Here is a 16,524-nt window from a genome sequence, read left to right on the forward strand (position 1 = left end):
AAAACACATCTGATGTTTTTACAAACTCACAGTTCTGGTTGTAAAGCTTGACCAGCCTTAAGAGTCCCTCCCTCGTCGCTTCTTTCACACCCCTCGCAAACCTACGGCAGCTGTAAGGTCATCCTTATCATTGATGTACCTTATCGATAAGCTGTATCTACTATCTTATCACCCGGGGGGGGGGGGGGGGGGGGGGGTCTCTTTCGCAGGCAGGCATAATTTTTGTTCGAGCGTCAAACTTCACGGCGAAATCGCGACAGCCTCTACCAGACCCCCAACCCGCTGTGCCGACACCATGACGTCCCCCCAGGACTTCAAGTCCCTCCAGGACAATGTCCAGGCTGCACTCGTCGCCACCGTCAAGTCGGTCAATCGCGTTTCCGCCCAAGATCTGCCTTTCCTGCGCGCTGTCGATCCCAGCGTCGGCGAGGACCTCGACGCCAAAACCACCCGCATCCTCGAGCTGTCGACAACCCTTCTCAAGTCCGCCGCCGACGTATGCGGCCTCAATGCGCCCGATCTCGAAGATACCGACGACATTGACATGCGATGGCGGAGCATCGTCGACATTGTCGATTCCGTTCTCGAGAAGGCCGACACTTCCATCGACGAATATACCGGAGCTCTGAAGAGGAAGGATGCGCCCGCCGCCGATGCCGTCAGTGCACCCACCCCCATTCTCGCACGAAATGCATCGTCTGCTGACTCTGTGTAGGCTCCTCAGGCCAAAAAGCCCAAAACAACCGGGACCGTTGTCCGCAGTGCGAACATCACGAAACCTCAGCTCCATTTTGCTCAGTTGGTCGACAACAATGCCCCGTGGAAGCCCGTCATCACCAAGAAGCCCCACGCCAAGGTCCCACTCGAGGAGAGCCTGGTAACCGTCGAAACGGACGATGGCTTTGTTCAGTACGACTTGCCCCCCTTGTCCAGCCACTCATCTTCCCTCGGCCCCATGGATCCCAGCAATATGCATACGAGTCGCACCGAAGAGAGAAGAAGCGCTATGTCGATCGATCATGCTGATGAAAGATACAGGTACAAGCATCCCTATGAAGCCGAGATCATCGAGGCGAAATATCCCAACAGAGTCTACGAGCAAGCCGAGCCGATCCCCTGGCAACCTGTCGAAACCACCGAAGCCACCTTCGTCGATACCTACGAGGGCGTGTTGGACATGTTGGAGGACTTAAAGAAGGCGAAGGAAATCGCCGTCGACTTGGAACATCACGATTTCAGGACTTACGTCGGACTTACGTCTCTCATGCAGATCAGCACAAGGGAAAAGGACTGGATCGTCGATACTTTGAAGCCTTGGAGAGGCCAGCTTGAAGTGCTCAACGAAGTCTTTGCCGATCCTAGCATCATCAAGGTCCGCACATCCCCCTTGTTATCCTCTCTCGGCATATCTAACAGAAGCAGGTCTTTCACGGCGCATTCATGGACATGGTATGGCTGCAGCGCGATCTCGGACTGTACGTGAACGGTCTCTTCGACACGGGCATGGCATGCGAGGTGCTGCACTATCCGCAAAAGAGCTTGGCCTTTTTGCTCAAGAAGTTTGTCAACTTTGACGCCGACAAGAAGTACCAGTTGGCCGACTGGAGAGTGCGGTAAGTAATCGCCGGTAATGGACGAGTTGCTTGTATCTAACGATGAACAGTCCCCTGTCCGAGGAAATGCTCTACTACGCCCGTTCCGACACGCATTACCTCCTTTACATTTACGACAAGATGCGCAATGAGCTCGTGATGAAGTCGGACCGTGGCAACCCCGGCAGCGACTATATTGAGGCGGCCCTCCAAAAATCCAAGACTCTTTCCTTGAGCCGGTACGGAGGTGAAACATTCAATCCTAAGACCGGAAAGGGCAGTAAGGGCTGGTACAACACCCTCCTCAAGCACCCAATGCCCTTCTCAGGCCAGCAATTTGCTGTTTACAGGGCTATCTGGGCTTGGCGAGACGAGGTGGCCCGGAGAGAAGACGAGAGCACTCCGTTCGTCCTGCCCAATGGCATCATCGGCGACATCGCAAAACACATGCCTCCCGACGCGAAAGCCCTCCACGCTCTCATCCCGAATCATGCCTTCCTCGCAAAGCGGAACGTGACGGAAATATGGAAACGCTACCAAGAAGCGAGGGAACGGGGCGTCAACGAGCCGCGGCTGCTCGACTTCTTCAAGTCAGAACTTCCCAAGGTTGCGGCCAAGCCTTTGGCGGAAGTCGCAAGCGAGGATGCTGTTGATGCTGCCCTTGAGCCCGTCCAGCTGGCGCAGTCTCAGTTGTTCGGTGGCATGCCCCTGAGCTCAGCCTGGGAAGCGGTGTCTTCTGCGGCCAACGGCCTCGGTGAGTACGTCATGCTCCCTTGGCAGAAGTTTGTGCAGGATGCGAAAACCGTCGAGGTATCTGCTCAGGAGGACGTGACCATGGAGGGAGGCATCGAGACCGAAGCCGAGGCGGCGGCCGCCGCTGCTGCTGCTGCTGCTGCTCAGCCCGAGGCGCCTGAGCCGGAGGAGGAATTCACCCTCAAGACAGGCACCAAGAGAAAGGCCCCGGTAGAGGACGTTTCCGATGGCAGTGACGAATCGGACTCGGACGAGGGCTCCATCGACATAGTCTTGGAGAGGCCAGAGTCAGAGAAGAAGTCGGGCAAGAAGGGCAAGCTCAGCGCCAGCGAGCGCAAGGCAAAGGTGGCGTCAACAAGGGCCGACAAGATCACACGCTACACGGAGGAATTAGAAAAGGCCCAGGCTGAGGTCGAGCGTCTGACCAAGGAGCGGGCCAATGCCACGCAGCTGGAGGAGGCTCAGGGCATCGCTGCAGAAAAGCAGGAGAAACTGGAGAGATACCGATCAGCGCTCGACAATCGCAAGACCAGGGCCGAACGCAAGAAGGCAAAGAAGGCAGAAAAGGCCAAGAAGGAAGCGGAGAAGGAGGTCAAGGAGGCGGCAAAGAAGGCGAAGAAGGCTGCGAAGAAGGCCGCGAAGGAGGCCAAGAAGGTCGAGGAGGAGGCTGCCGCCGTGGACTCGAGTGACAACGACGAAGAGGAGGAGACGTTCGACTACAGCAAGGCGACGTCAGTGCTCCACGCGAACCGGACGGGCAACCGCGGCAAGGCGCACGTCAAGCCGACGTTCGACCCGTACTCGAAGACGGGCAACGACCCACTCAAGGGTGCGAGGAAGGCAGTGCCCCCAAGAGGAGAGAGGAGCGCCACCTTCAAGAAATGAGGCGTCTGGCGGCCGTCTTTGGTGAGATGTGTGCTGTATTGGTGTGTGAAGCAGTGGCCGTGGAGGGATAATTAGCATTACTGCCGACCGACCACCAGCCTTTTGGTTTTGGACAATGGTCGATAGATGGGTTATAGACATACCCCGGCTTGTTGCAAAACAGAGAATATGTCATCATCGTGTATGTGTGCCTTGGTCGTGAAGCTATCAAAGAGGGGGGGGCGAGTTCTTGGGTGATTGAGGGAGAATTGAAGTGTCAGATGTACATGTCGAACACTGACAACGCCCTCTACTGAAGTCTGGACGCATGAAGTGCGGAATTAGAATGCGGAATTCCCCTCCATACATCCCACAAGGTGACGTGAGAAGTGACTACTGTCGCGTGTCCACCCTCCCCCCATGTTCAAGTTGCCAAGCTCTGACGCGGCAAGATGAGGAGGAAGATGTCAAAAATCGGTTCCGCACCGCGCCCTCCGGCAGACAGCGTGGGGTAAGTAAGCGACTACATGCAGTGCGCCGCCGCCTTTCTATTGCCGATCTCGCCGTGATGTTGCGGAGCTGTGTGGGCGCTAAGGCCGTTGCGGTAAAAACGTCAGCGACACAACATGCCGGCGTCTCCCCTGAGGCTCCTCTTCGATTATCAAACGTCTTCTATGACTAGTTTGTGGTATTTCTAAGAAGTGGAGAACCAAGGCGAGTTGTCTGTCGCTTACATGCTTGTAACATTCCGAGACGCCTTGATCTTGATTAGTTGAGGGTGATTCAGGCCCTCATTCCCTACATAAGCCGAGCTTGCCCCTCACTAGATTCATCCATAGAGCCAACCCTCATCGACGAAGTAATTTGGGTTCATTTCCGTCATCTCATCCTATGTAACCCTCACTCATCCAGCTCACCAATTTTCCAAGACTCGAATTGCTTAAAAGTCCATTGAAGGAGCTCATAACCGGTGTACTACAATGGCCGACCCCGCAACGGAGGTCAAGAAGCCGGCGCGGCTCCCGTCGCCGACGCACCACGTCGTCGTCAAGCTCGAGACGATCCACGTCCCGCTCCCGGACGTCGACACGGGTACCCTGACGCACGAGGTCATCGGGTACGAGTACACACGGCCCTCGCAGCCCGGCGTCGCGGCGGCGAGGGCCTGGCCCGCGAGCGTGCTCATCACGACAACGGTACCGATCAACGCCGAGACGCTCGGGGATGCGCCGTATCTGTGAGTCTCTCGGGTGGAGTGTCATCTCGTGTACTTCGGGGCCGGTGGGCGTATGAGATGAGACGGGCACTGGGGCTGACTACGGGTGTCCTCATGTAGGAAATGCGTCATCACCGATTCGACGGGGACGGATCACGTCGATCTGGATGAGTGTAGGCGGCGAGGGATCACCGTCATGTACTCGCCCAACGCCACCGTTGAAGCCGTATCCGAGCACGCCCTCGCCCTGGTGAGCCCTCCCCCGCCTCCTTTTTCTCTCTCTAATGGACTCCAAACACCGCCCGAAAGAGAAAGACCGGGAATGCTGATGGCGACGTGTCCAGTACTTCTCGACCCGCAGGCGTCTCGTCACGCTGCACAACACAATGATGGACCACGACGACACGCGTCCGAACCCCTGGCGCGCGAAGGGGAGCATGTCCTCGCTTCTCCTTGACGCCGAGGGCCGCCCGCCGCACACCTGCGGCAACGAGGTCGTCGGCGTCATCGGCTACGGGCCCATCGGGCAGCGCGTCGCCAAGTTGTGCCGCGCACTCGGCATGGAGGTCCTCGTCGCAGCCCGCAAGGACGCCGAGCCCTCCCCTCCCCCAATCACATCCGCCTCCGCGACGCAGTCCAAAAGCGACCCCCGCACCCCGTTCGCCGAGGTCCTCCGGCGCGCCACGGTCCTCTTCCTCGTCGTGCCGTTGACACCCGACACGCGAAACCTCGTCGCCGCCCGCGAACTCGAGACGTTGCGGCCCGACGCCGTACTCGTCAACGTTGGCCGCGGCGGTACCGTCGACGAGGCGGCACTGCTCTCGGCGCTGCGGGAGGGGAGGATCGCGGGTGCGGCGACGGACGTCTTCGAGGTCGAGCCGGCGGGCAGCGCCGCCGACAGCGTGCTGCTGGGCGAGGGGGCGCGCGGGGTCAACCTCACGCTTACGCCGCACCTGGCATGGTGCGCGGACCAGACGAGGGTGAACATCCGGAGGGTCGTCGGGGAGAACGTGAGGGCGTTCGTGAGGGGGGAGAAGGAGGGCAACTTTGTGCTCGATATGCGGTGAAGGGGAGGTAGATGCGTGTGTAGGTAGCATGGATGGTTTAGAGTCAGCATAGATGAGAGGACGCCTACGTGCCAAGAAGATGATGTAGACAAGGCCACCAAAGACTAGGATGGACGCTCCTTTTCCCAGAGGAACCATGTGCAATGTTGACATGCGCGGCTACTGCAACATCCCCACACTTTGCGACATTTAAATGTCCGGAGACGAAAAACACCTGCTGCATTTGGCCGAGGAGTTGGCTTCTTTCGGCCACTATGGAAAATAAGTATCTTGACGGAGCCCTTGAGTATACAGTTGCGATTCCCTCGGGGCCTTGTTTCAACAAGAGCTTCGCCCTTCGTTCACCGGCGGTCATGAACGGTGACCGGTACAGTAGGGGAGACTTTATCTCGCAGCATAGTCTCTATTCTGAGGGTTGTTCGGCGCTCCTTCTGTTTGAAACCACCAGGCTCGCATGCACTCAAGAGGCCCCATGGCGATATAAGCAATCAAGCGACTGCTTCGTGGTCCACGTCATTGTCAAGACACATTCCCGCCCGTCCATCCTAAAGCACTGAACACAGCTATCGTCTTCCCCTATTCATTTCATTTCGAAGTGGCCCAGCGTCTCTCGTTGTAACTCCAACGGAAACCCTCGCCTGCGGAAGATGCATGGCGCAGGGCGCGGGAAGCCCCCCCTCCCCACTGATCGCCTTTAATCTCCCGGGCCCCTGGCGGACGGTGTATGGACGTCAGCGTCGTTCGGCTTGTTTTTTTGTGACTACAACGCTGAATTGGCTTCACCGCAGTGTAAGCTGTGGGATTGATGCTTCATCCACCCCCTTGTCCGATGTCATTGTTCGTCTGATATCTTGCTCGTGTTGATTCCAAAGAAAGACACATAACAGGCGGAATGCGGGTGGAGTTCAAGCTGCCAAGGCAGTGCCGCGGGATCCACCACGGGAAATGTAGATTGTGGAGATACCGACAGGATCATGGGTTGGAGCTCAGAGTGAAACGTAAGTGTCGAACAAGCCGCTGATTATGGATATACAAGATACATGAAGTCAGAAGATAGATGGTCTAGAACCTACAAATTCAGACGAAAGTACTGTACTTCCCTAGATCGGGACAAGAATGCCGTCTCAGGGGTCCCAAGGAGACGACGTAGGGGGGTCTAGACGCTCGTAATCATCGTCTGTTCGAAACACGCGCCCCAGAAGCAATTTGCGTTGGACAGCCGCTTATCCACGACCATTATGGAGAAAGGAAACAAATTCAGGGATGCGATGAGTTCACTTTGATATATGATGTGGTTCCAACGCCCTTTTCTTGGCCTTCCGTCTGCTGCTAACAACAAGCATCATATTCGATTCTGTATCTTCTTGGGCTGGACTCGGACACTCGTTAACAAACACGCCCTTCAACGTTCGCTCTTGTTTCTTCTTCCTCGCCAATCATCAACCCCTCGTCACGCACAAACAAGCGCTTCCAAGATGCAGCTCTCGGCCCTCTTCCTCCTCGCCCCCGCCCTCGTGGCCGCGACTCTCGACCCGGCCACCTCCAACACCAAGGGCAAATGCCCCTCGTCCTACGCCTGCAGCGCCACAAAGGTCTCCAAGGCCATCCAGGCCGCCGAGTGCTCCCACAACACGCGCACCGGCAAGACCCAGACCTTTGCCGTCTTCGAGACCGACCACCAGTACGACGGCAACAATGGCTACCCCTACGGCACCTGTTCCGCCTACACCTGCGACGCGCCCACCGAGATGGTGGCCGACGAGGACTGCTGGACCTTTTTCTGGAGGTGAGTTGAGCGACTGCCACAGGCTTCTGGTCTTTATCATTTCGGTGTCTGGTGCTTTTTTCCCCTACGTTACAGAAGAATGAATGGGGAAAAAAACTAGAGGCTAACCGAGGTCGTCGTCGTGTGTCAGCGGCACCGGCGAGGAGAGCGGCGTCGGCACCGGCTGCATCAAAGACCCCAACACGGGCGAATGCGGTTGCGAGAACTCTGACGGCACTTTCGTTCCCGGCAGCGACAGCTGTAAGTAAGGTAACGGCGTACTGATCCTGGGCAAGGCCACGAGTGGCATGTTGGGAGCGTCCATCGCCCTCGTCCTGCACGACGCCTGTGTTACAGCATGAATACAACCGAAATTGTTTATAAATACGAAGAAGAAGGAGAAGGGGGGGGAAAAGAAGAAAATATCAAGTGATGTGTGATGTGGTCCTACACTGGAACAGAATAGCGGGAATACGACCTCGTTGCTCGTCCCCTTCGCTACATCAGGCTCAAAGTAAGGCCGATCATTTGGGAACAAGATCTTCTCTATGGATTTTTATTCGGCGCTAAAATCAATAAGCCAACTTGTTTGATTTATGCCGTTGTCTTTTAATGGGAGCAAATCAACATTTTGGTGATGTTGATGTCGAGGCTTATGAACAGCCAGTCTTAAATTTAAGAACCACTCCAGTTGACTGCTCTCAAAAGAGAACTTTGTTATATCTATTGCTTGCCCGAAGTAATTATATGGAGGAAGTTTTCAATTTTAGTTTTTTGTCATCGTTATCGGGCTACTTGTTTGGACTGGCAATGGGTTTGGCATCCGCGTTTTATAAGAAGCTTCCGCGGAAAGACTTGGCCGGATGACGATCAACTCCAGAAAGGGGGTTTACAGTTTAATACCAAAACCGCCACACTATGCACAAATTTATGTTCATGGTCTTTAACTCATTGAATTGGCTAGCAATCCAATTGTCAAGTAGAAGAGGTCGCCAATTGCGGCCACAGTCCACGCGTTGGCGTCCTGAATCGCAAGACCGCTCGCCGGCTGTAAGTTCTCAAAGCCAACTCAGCCAGTCCACGTTCCGCGCACATCATCAACTGCATTTGTCACCAAAAGTCGCAAGAAACTATAAGTCGTTCAGTAAGCATTTCAACTCCCCACCATTGCTAAGTCCCTCTGCGTGAAGACCCAAGACTTGTGGCTGTGACCCGTTGAGATATATTCGGGCTTGCTTGCGTACAGATTTTCATATGAGGCCATTCGTACCGATCGATGGGTGTGCTGTCTGTCTTTCAGCCCGCAAGGCTTACTCGGGAGCTGGTGGTCACTACGTTGCGCATAGGAACGTCGTATAAAACGCGGAGCTCTCTCGGTTGTCATCGCCGGAAAGTCTGCAGGCGGATTGCAAGCCAGTCGTGCAGAACAGTCACCAATTGGCAAGTGAAGCTATGCATATCGCACCGCCAGACTATTATAGACCTCGTTACCGCGAATGTAGCCCGGCTTGCTGCCCACACTTGCTGATTTACATCCGTTTTACTATATCCAGGCGATAAACTTCAACAAGCACCTTTTGGTTACATTGAAGACATCATCCACACACCATGACTGAGTGGCACGACCCGTCCTGCAGGCGTCTGAACAGCATCGCCAGTAGCGGCATCTCTAGCAGCCACAGATGTAACTTTGTCCAGATGGACAGTGGAACATCGCCCCCAAAGCCCATGGGCCCCGAAAACTATGCCATCTACCAGCCTCTGAAGTCCAAGACGCACATCCGACTATTCACCATGGAGCCCAGGGGCTTCGACGACACGATTCAGTGTCTCCTGTCCGTCAGCAGCACGACTATCATGATCGTCTACGACGCTTTCTCATATATGTGGGCGAGCGAGAACAGCGCTATGGAGTGGACGAGGAGTATCACGCTCTACTCACGGACGTTTCTCGTGACGGCGATTTAGATGGCGGCGTTGGGACGTGTCAGAAGCCAAAGGGCTGCGAAGGTTATCTAGGCCGACGCCATGTGTATGAACCAGGAGGGCATCGAGGAGAGGAACCACCCGGTGTGGCTGATGCCGCAGATCTACTCCCGGACGCATCGTGTCCTCGTCCACGTCGGAGGACCGGTCCAGGAAGAGGCACTCTTCCGATCCCTACAAGATACCTCTGATCTCGAGGTGCCCCGGCTACCGCTGCAGCCGGCGTTGAAGACACTGATCGAACGGCGGTGTTTCTCGCGGGCGTGAATTCTCCAAGAAGTTGCGTTGGCCAGGAGCGCAACGCTGATATGTAGAGGCTATTCCATACCATGCGTGGTTCAAGGCGTGAATTTACCGGCCAACAGCGTTGGGGTTTGTCTGTCATCGCAGACACGAATCAGATGCTGCCGACCATGCCTCGGTTGCCGCCAGTTCTGCACTTCCGGGTGCCAGCGTACCGTCACTCAAGCGACCTGCTTCGTCTCGCCGACTTGGCACTGCACAGCCATACGCCGTTTTCAAGAGACGAGGCCTTCGCCGTGTTCAGACTCATTTCCTGCGCCGAGAAGGATGGCACTGTGAAGGGCTATATAGATTGGGGTTGCCCGTGCTTGCTTAGGAGGGCTTTCGACGTTAGTCGATTCGGCATAGGATATGATGCGGCACGGCAAGTCACAAGCAACTCAATCCCTTCACAGGCACCGGACTGGATAGAGACACCGTCCCTGCGGCGGTGGCTAGTGCTTGCACAGATGCACCGCAATTCAACGCTTAGTATGGCTCCTGCCGGCTTCCCAGCGAGCGTCAGCCTGGCCGCTAAATTCTTGAGATTTCCTGTATTTAGACTAGGAATGCTTAGCAGCATAATCGATGAGCATACTGTATGGGTAGACTGTATGGGTAGACAGCGACCTCTGTCATGTCTCCAGCCAGATCGGGCAGTGACTGTACCGGCGTTGGATGCTAGAGGTAGTAAGAGCTGCCTCCGAGACAAATTTGTCTTCAACACGCCTAACCGGCCGGCGGAACAAGCTCGCGGACCGCGGTACTGGAATCTCGAAGTTTATCTTCTCCCAGACCGGCAAGTACCACAATTTCTCCATTCACAAAGTAGGCAGTGTGGATATCTATGTAGACGCACTATCCGTCACGTGGGTTCAGGTTGGGCGCGACGGGAGGCATAGCACTGGCCGTTTCAGCAAATAAGCCCTATGCGGCCGGGATTTGGGCTGTGGCGATTTTCGAGCAGATGAGCTGTTGCACGTGAATGGGTTTACTCACCAAGGCATATGGAAGACTGTCCCACATTGACCTTGTTGATATGGTTAGTGATGTGAAGACACGGCGCCGACCCTGTTCTCGGTGAAGATGTTGTTCGTTGGAGACATGACCAGAGGAGCGGCATGCAGCTGTGGGGGATAGGAGTCTTTGGACTGCCCTATAACAAGACGTTTTGATGCCCTAGGTTCGTGATATGGTGTTCGATGGCGGTGGAATGAAGAGAGTGTAGTGCAGCGGAAGTTATCGGGAGGTTAACGGACGCCAAAGCGCGAAAGGGAGTCGGGGGCGTCGCGGTGATAGGGCCGAGACTCTATTCGGGAAAGGAGCTTGGGCCAGGCGAAGAGCTCTGGACCGTCGTTGACGCCAACCGAGATGACAAAAACTTTTATTCCTCTTTCTCCATGTTTTCGCCTCGGACGGGACGAACGGGACGCGTAAGCCGTCTGTATGTTTATTGGGTTCGGGCGTTGACAGCCGCAAAGGTGACTGTTGGGTGATGCGACGGTGCCTTGGGGTTGAACTGGAAGGAGGGCCGACCAATTTGAGGAACCGCCAAATATGCGAGGTGAGCTTCTGCTCTCCGTGTCCGTGTTGTCCAGCAAACAGCTAGGTTTGTCACAATGTCGGTGATCGCTGACTCTGTCTCGGTGGGATCCAAATGGCTGGGAGGACACGGCCTGGGCTCTGCAAGGGATGTCGGATCGAATTGCTGGGAGCCCTTCCAACGTGCCAACATTCGGACAATCCATTTCCGGAAGGGTTGGTTTTCTTTCTTTTCCCTCCAGTGACTGCCACTGCCACTGTTCTCCTTTTTCGGGATCGCCTGCAGCTCCTTGTCGCGCTCGGTGCTTATTTCCGTGGTTGCTTCCGGGAGTTGGCGTGTGTGCCAATGTGGCAGATGCGGTGTGGTTGCACTTTGCAGTGTTGCGAACCCTTTTAGGCATGTGGCGTCTCAGTCAATTCCGTTCCTGCCCGCTCATCGAGGCTGGGCGGCTGTCGGGTGTTTCGGTTGATGATGCAGCCACCACGGAATAAGCATGAGCCTAAGGCGACGACATGCCAGCAGCGGTCAGAGTGCGCCTGGAACGGCAAGAGACATGGAAGGGAAGAAAGGAATCATGGGAGAACCCGCCGGAGAAAGAAATTGGGAAAGAGAAAATAGGAAAGGAGGAGCTTGGGCCCGGAACAATGAGGAAGGGACACGCCGAGGGAAGAGACGCAAAGGGTAAGTAAGGTAGGCTGGTAGGTACGACGTGAACTAGAAGAAAGGAAGCCTCTCCTCTCCAATCATCGTCTCCATTTCCAGCTCAACATTGCCTCGGACGTACCCTTGTCACCATGCAGTGCGATCAATCAATCAATCAATTGATGCCAACTGGTCTTCGTAGCTCGCCGAATTCATCAACTGACACCGTCGAGGTAGTCATCCGTCGGTTGCTTATTTTCGTGGAACCCATCACCAGACTCGAATGTCAGAATCGGACACATGGATCAGAAGCAAAAGGAGCTCTGTCTCAACCATTGACTTCGAGACCTGCCCCTGCTGACAGGAACATAGACTACAGTAATGCGTCATTTTTGAGGCTCTATAGCCTCAGGCATGCACCGAGAGACAACGGTTTACGGCAGTCAGAGCAAATGGTGAGCACCAACGGTGTCACGGTGTGCTTCGGCGTTTCTTCTCCAAGAAGACTTGCGCTAGCCGTTGCTTGGCCGGGAACAAAATTTTCTTTCTCATCCGGCCGGCCGCCATCGTGGTACTCGCGGTCAGCCTTCAGGTACCTCACGGATAAATCTCAACCGTAAGAGGTACTTGCGTTCCGAAACTGCAGACGTGGCGGACCCACGCATCATTTCGAGCTGCGTAGCGCGCATGCTCTGTACCGACAGCTGGGATTGACAAACGCTAGATTTTGTGTTTGACGCTGAATCAATCTCGCAGATGCTCCTTTTGTGGACCCTTACCATCTGGTACGGTTACGGCGTTGCAGTTGTGCCCAAGCCCGTCTCGGCCATCTGACACTGAATCCTCGGACGTCGGCTCAATGGAACGAGGCCGTCTCCCATTGGCAGACACATTGCACTGGCCCATGGATCGCTGTAGTCATCAAGCAGGCAGGACCAGCCTACCGAAACCAGCGCGCACTACCTGTACACTTTCTCACACCTAGGGGCCAGCAGTCGCTCGCTACGGGTGCACACCAGCCAGGTTTCTGGGTTGCTGCCGGGATCTCACGTAACACTCGTCTACCTGCAGTAGGGGCGTGGCGTAGGGGGTGTGTGCGCCATCATCCGGCAAACGTCCCTGGCAGGAATAGGTTGGCCAAGGCATGCATGCGTGCGTGCTTCGATTGACTTCATCCCGACTTCGCCGACGATTCGAGGGAGAAAAGTTTGATAAGGAGAAAACAAGTGAGAAACGAAAAGATAGTCGGCTATGAGAAATCGGGGGGAGAGGTAGGTTATGAAATGCAAACCGCCGGCGAGCCACAAGACGGGGAAGAGAAAGAGAGTCCAGGGCGACAGTACGATTGCCCCTTCAAACAATCACCAGTCTCACCGCGTCCCTTTTTATCTTTGGGAAGCCAACGATGGCCGTCTGCCAACTCGGTCATTGTGGTCCACTTTGCTTCTGGCATATTTTTCACTTTTTCCCGAACTATTTTGTCGGGTCCACCCACGTGCGAGTGCTACGCTGCAACTGATTGGACCCGGGCGCCTTATAATGGGGGCTTTTGACGGTGCCGAGTGGGGGTCACCGCAAGCCATGACCGGTTTGATATCAAAGCTGACTGGCATTGGTCTCTTTTTTCCTCACATTGCGCTGTGTGCCTGAGGGAACCTTTTTGAGAAAATTTTCTCTCCAGGGAACTCCTGTCGAGCCTGTGAATCTGGCTGGCTGAGTATCGACAGTGCTCAACCTTGAGCTTCTGCATGCTCTAGATTTCCAGCAACCCAGTGGTTACAAGGAACGATTGGGTCCCCCGTCCGTCGTCTCCGAGACTGAGCTGCAAAAAAAAAAAACACGTTCCAGTTCTCGATCAGCCGGTCGTAACGGACTCAACCTTGCGGATTCTCCTTAGCCTTGATACAACAACCCACTTCTCATGATTCGTGTACCTAACCCGAGGGGGTATTTACTTCAAGGACAGGTCGCAAACTGCCAGACCTGCCTCGGGCCTCAGGCACGGCCGAGTCTTCATCCGCCAGTTTTTCCCTCTTCCCACTCTCTGCTCAGGGATCCCCTTCGCCGCCCAGCCTCCCGACAATGCCCGAGATCGGTGCGAGGGGCCTCTGTGTCTCTGTGTCACTGTCCAGTGGTGGATGGGCCGGTCCACGATATGTCTACGACCAGTCATGTCTTGCCCCTGATTGGGACGCCTCGTCCGTTTGTCATTGCGAATCGCATCCCACCCCGGCGCCGGGTCCACCGAGTGAGCAGACGGTCTGTCTCCTGCGTCAACGAACGGGACAGGCGTGCCCCAGTGAATGAACAAACGGTATTCACCAAAGTCTCTTTCCTGTTTGATCCGATCTCCAAGTACTGGCCGTAAGTGAATACTCTACTGGTACAACTGAGAGCCTGAGGCTTCCTTCAAGACGGTTCCACCGTGGTCTGGCGGCCGAGCCATCTGGATCAACTTCCGCCGTCCCGTTGCCCGGGCCCCTGCCCTCCCTCTCTCTACCGAGCTTGCCCGTCACCTGAGCGAGAGCTTTTCCCTTCCGAACCTGCTTTTGAGCTTTTTCTCTCTTCTCCCTCCTCCTTCCACTTTACCTACCTCCATCCCAATCTGTCCTCTTTTCCTATCTTCTTCCTTACCAGTCCATCACCCGTCTATCCCACAATCTCCCCTCCCATCAGTCACAATGGCCTCCACTCGCGTCCTCGCTTCCAGACTCGCCACCCAGATGGCCACCAAGGCCGCCCGCCCTGCGGTGCGCGTCTCTGCCATGCCCAAGCGCACCATCACTGGTAAGTGTTGAACGAACGAAAGAAAAATAGAAAACGGATCCGACGGATTGAGGAAGAAGGGAGGGGGATATCAGAGAAAGAAGAAGAGGAAAAAAAAAAAAGACCGACGTCGACGACGAAGCCAAATGAGCACATCAACCCAATTGGCCTCTCTCTACACCGATCCCGATGTCGACGAAAATATTTTTTTCTTCCCCTCTCTCCCGATATCGTCACCTCCCCAATTCTTCCCCATCCGTCGAGATGAACCTGCCTCACATGAGTATTTACGAACCTGCTCTGACATCGAAAATTTTCCAGGCTTCTCCAGCCCCCTCCAGGCCGTCAAGCGCCAGCAGGCCACCACTGTCCAGTCCAAGGTCTTCACCCAGGTCCAGGCCAAGCGCGCCTACTCCTCTGAGATCGCTCAGGCTATGGTCGAGGTCTCCAAGAACTTGGGTATGGGTTCCGCCGCCATCGGTCTTACCGGTGCTGGTATCGGTATCGGTCTGGTCTTCGCCGCCCTCATCAACGGTGTTGCCCGCAACCCTGCCCTCCGTGGCCAGCTCTTCTCCTACGCCATTCTTGGTTTCGCCTTCGTCGAGGCCATCGGTCTCTTCGACCTCATGGTTGCCCTCATGGCCAAGTTCGTACGTCATCACCTCCCGCTCATCAATTTATCGAGACTCATTGATGCTAACACCCATCACAGACGTAAGCGATTTACTTCGCGCTGGCGAGCTGGGGAGACGCGAGGCGGACAGCTTTCGGACGGAGCCGTCTTCCCGCGTCTTTTCCCCTCGGGACAGGTTCGCCTATGGCTACGCATTGGAGTCGCCAATGCTCCACACTGCGTAGTGACCCTGAGTTAATAGACGGGATAGATAACATGGTGGGCATTTAGAAGTATAGAGGTCATAGACCGCACGGCTTTTTTTGAGCTGTGTTGTATAGATGGAGAATGGTCTCGTGGCAGACGGACGCGGGCTTCGCAATACTCTTACGAGCGAAAAAGTTTTGCACACCCCCCCTCGATCTTTCTTGCTTCGGCCTGTTTTTTCCCACCCCCCGTGGCTCTTGGCCCTGACACACTTTTTTCTGTAAAAATACTACAAACCTCAAACTCATGATGATCAAAACCTTGTGGTGACCAGAGCCCGTGATTCAGACTGAGCCGTGGGACGAGTTGGCTTCCAACGAAACCGCGAAATCGAAACAATAACGAAACCACTCGGTCTGGCATAAATCACAACAAAACGGCCGTAAAAACCAATCACCGGGAGGCAAGGCGGTGAGTAAGGAATTGAGGTCTTTGCTCTCGAGGCCGCAGTCGTCCACGACATGGTTTCTCTTCTCCACTCTGGAACTGCGAGCTTGAAGCTCCCTTCCCCCCCCGCGAGATCTCGAACGAGGCGAATTGGCCAATCTGAGGTGAGAATTGAGCGAGCTCGAACCCTCGCGAAGCTTATTGCGGGTGTGTGCCTTCCCGTCCGTCTCCTCTGGACTGCGGGAAGGTCCAGGGAGGAGGCCATGATCCCCATGGGGTTCTCCCTCGTCACGAAGAAGCACCACGCCATCTCATCCCCCTTCACCACTGGGTGTGCGATTCGCCTCGTGACCACGCTATATGAGTGGGGATATTTTGCACGACGCCAGCGGTTTGCCGGTTGCAAGGCCATGCTGGACATACACCGCTAGCAAGCTCGACGCTTGGAGAAGAAGGAAGAGGAGGAGCCCATCTGTCCTCTCTCGATCACACTTGAGCTCATGACCGTAGCCGGGAGCCTAACCAGGCTTTGGCCCAGTCGCCCAATTGTCCAATCCACTGCCGAACTGAGCTCGGTCTCCGAAAGCGTATGTGTCTGGTGTGTGTGCGTGCTCCGCTCCTTATCATCGAACACCTTGGCATCGAGTCGTGCGTGCCGACAACCAAAGACCCCCCCCCCAATTCGCAATTGGGTTTGTTTTTCTTTTTCTTTCTGTTTGTCTTGTTTTTGCCGCACTGCTGTGTGCTCAGTGTGCTCACTTTCTCAAACGAAGCAAGCGGG

At 55.3% G+C, this 16,524-nt stretch overlaps 7 protein-coding genes across 7 annotated transcripts; 6 read left to right on the forward strand and 1 right to left on the reverse strand.

Annotated features, from left to right (window-relative positions):
• Positions 1-295: 295 nt before the first annotated feature.
• On the forward strand, positions 296-3,230 carry CDEST_03595 (Putative HRDC domain, 3'-5' exonuclease domain, HRDC-like superfamily, ribonuclease H superfamily; the record flags this gene model as incomplete). Its single annotated transcript, XM_062919754.1, has 5 exons — positions 296-658; positions 716-909; positions 1,039-1,372; positions 1,423-1,613; positions 1,664-3,230. The coding sequence occupies 5 exons, from the start codon at positions 296-298 to the stop codon at positions 3,228-3,230; spliced, it is 2,649 nt and encodes an 882-aa protein (XP_062775805.1).
• A 598-nt stretch (positions 3,231-3,828) lies between these two features.
• Positions 3,829-5,492, forward strand: CDEST_03596 (Putative D-isomer specific 2-hydroxyacid dehydrogenase, catalytic domain-containing protein; the record flags this gene model as incomplete). Its single annotated transcript, XM_062919755.1, has 3 exons — positions 3,829-4,446; positions 4,546-4,675; positions 4,770-5,492. The coding sequence occupies exons 1-3, from the start codon at positions 4,190-4,192 to the stop codon at positions 5,490-5,492; spliced, it is 1,110 nt and encodes a 369-aa protein (XP_062775806.1). The 5' UTR covers positions 3,829-4,189.
• Positions 5,493-6,778: 1,286 nt separating this feature from the next.
• On the forward strand, positions 6,779-7,918 carry CDEST_03597 (uncharacterized protein; the record flags this gene model as incomplete). Its single annotated transcript, XM_062919756.1, has 2 exons — positions 6,779-7,278; positions 7,409-7,918. The coding sequence occupies 2 exons, from the start codon at positions 6,779-6,781 to the stop codon at positions 7,524-7,526; spliced, it is 618 nt and encodes a 205-aa protein (XP_062775807.1). The 3' UTR covers positions 7,527-7,918.
• A 947-nt stretch (positions 7,919-8,865) lies between these two features.
• On the forward strand, positions 8,866-9,510 carry CDEST_03598 (Putative heterokaryon incompatibility; the record flags this gene model as incomplete). Its single annotated transcript, XM_062919757.1, has 2 exons — positions 8,866-9,210; positions 9,277-9,510. The coding sequence occupies 2 exons, from the start codon at positions 8,866-8,868 to the stop codon at positions 9,508-9,510; spliced, it is 579 nt and encodes a 192-aa protein (XP_062775808.1).
• A 134-nt stretch (positions 9,511-9,644) lies between these two features.
• On the forward strand, positions 9,645-10,456 carry CDEST_03599 (uncharacterized protein; the record flags this gene model as incomplete). Its single annotated transcript, XM_062919758.1, has 1 exon — positions 9,645-10,456. One exon carries the CDS (start codon positions 9,645-9,647, stop codon positions 10,425-10,427), a length of 783 nt encoding a protein of 260 aa, XP_062775809.1. The 3' UTR covers positions 10,428-10,456.
• A 1-nt stretch (position 10,457) lies between these two features.
• CDEST_03600 (uncharacterized protein) lies at positions 10,458-13,037 on the reverse strand. Its single transcript, XM_062919759.1, has one exon. It carries the CDS (start codon positions 11,466-11,468, stop codon positions 10,776-10,778), a length of 693 nt encoding a protein of 230 aa, XP_062775810.1. The 5' UTR covers positions 11,469-13,037; the 3' UTR covers positions 10,458-10,775.
• Positions 13,038-14,232: 1,195 nt separating this feature from the next.
• Positions 14,233-15,615, forward strand: CDEST_03601 (Putative ATP synthase, F0 complex, subunit C, V-ATPase proteolipid subunit C-like protein). Its single transcript, XM_062919760.1, has 3 exons — positions 14,233-14,497; positions 14,798-15,130; positions 15,189-15,615. The coding sequence occupies exons 1-3, from the start codon at positions 14,392-14,394 to the stop codon at positions 15,332-15,334; spliced, it is 585 nt and encodes a 194-aa protein (XP_062775811.1). The 5' UTR covers positions 14,233-14,391; the 3' UTR covers positions 15,335-15,615.
• Positions 15,616-16,524: the final 909 nt, after the last annotated feature.

Source organism: Colletotrichum destructivum, chromosome 2, assembly GCF_034447905.1.
Source record: "Colletotrichum destructivum chromosome 2, complete sequence".
NCBI lineage: Eukaryota > Fungi > Ascomycota > Sordariomycetes > Glomerellales > Glomerellaceae > Colletotrichum > Colletotrichum destructivum.

Excerpts from the sequence above, each read along its gene's own strand:
- CDEST_03600 (XM_062919759.1), bottom strand. The coding sequence starts at position 11,468 with ATGCCTAAAAGGGTTCGCAACACTGCAAAGTGCAACCACACCGCATCT.
- CDEST_03601 (XM_062919760.1), top strand. The coding sequence starts at position 14,392 with ATGGCCTCCACTCGCGTCCTCGCTTCCAGACTCGCCACCCAGATGGCC. Across the intron at positions 14,498-14,797 it reads GCCCAAGCGCACCATCACTG|GCTTCTCCAGCCCCCTCCAG; the intron begins GTAAGTGTTGAA and ends AAAATTTTCCAG. Across the intron at positions 15,131-15,188 it reads CCTCATGGCCAAGTTCGTAC|ACGTAAGCGATTTACTTCGC; the intron begins GTCATCACCTCC and ends CACCCATCACAG.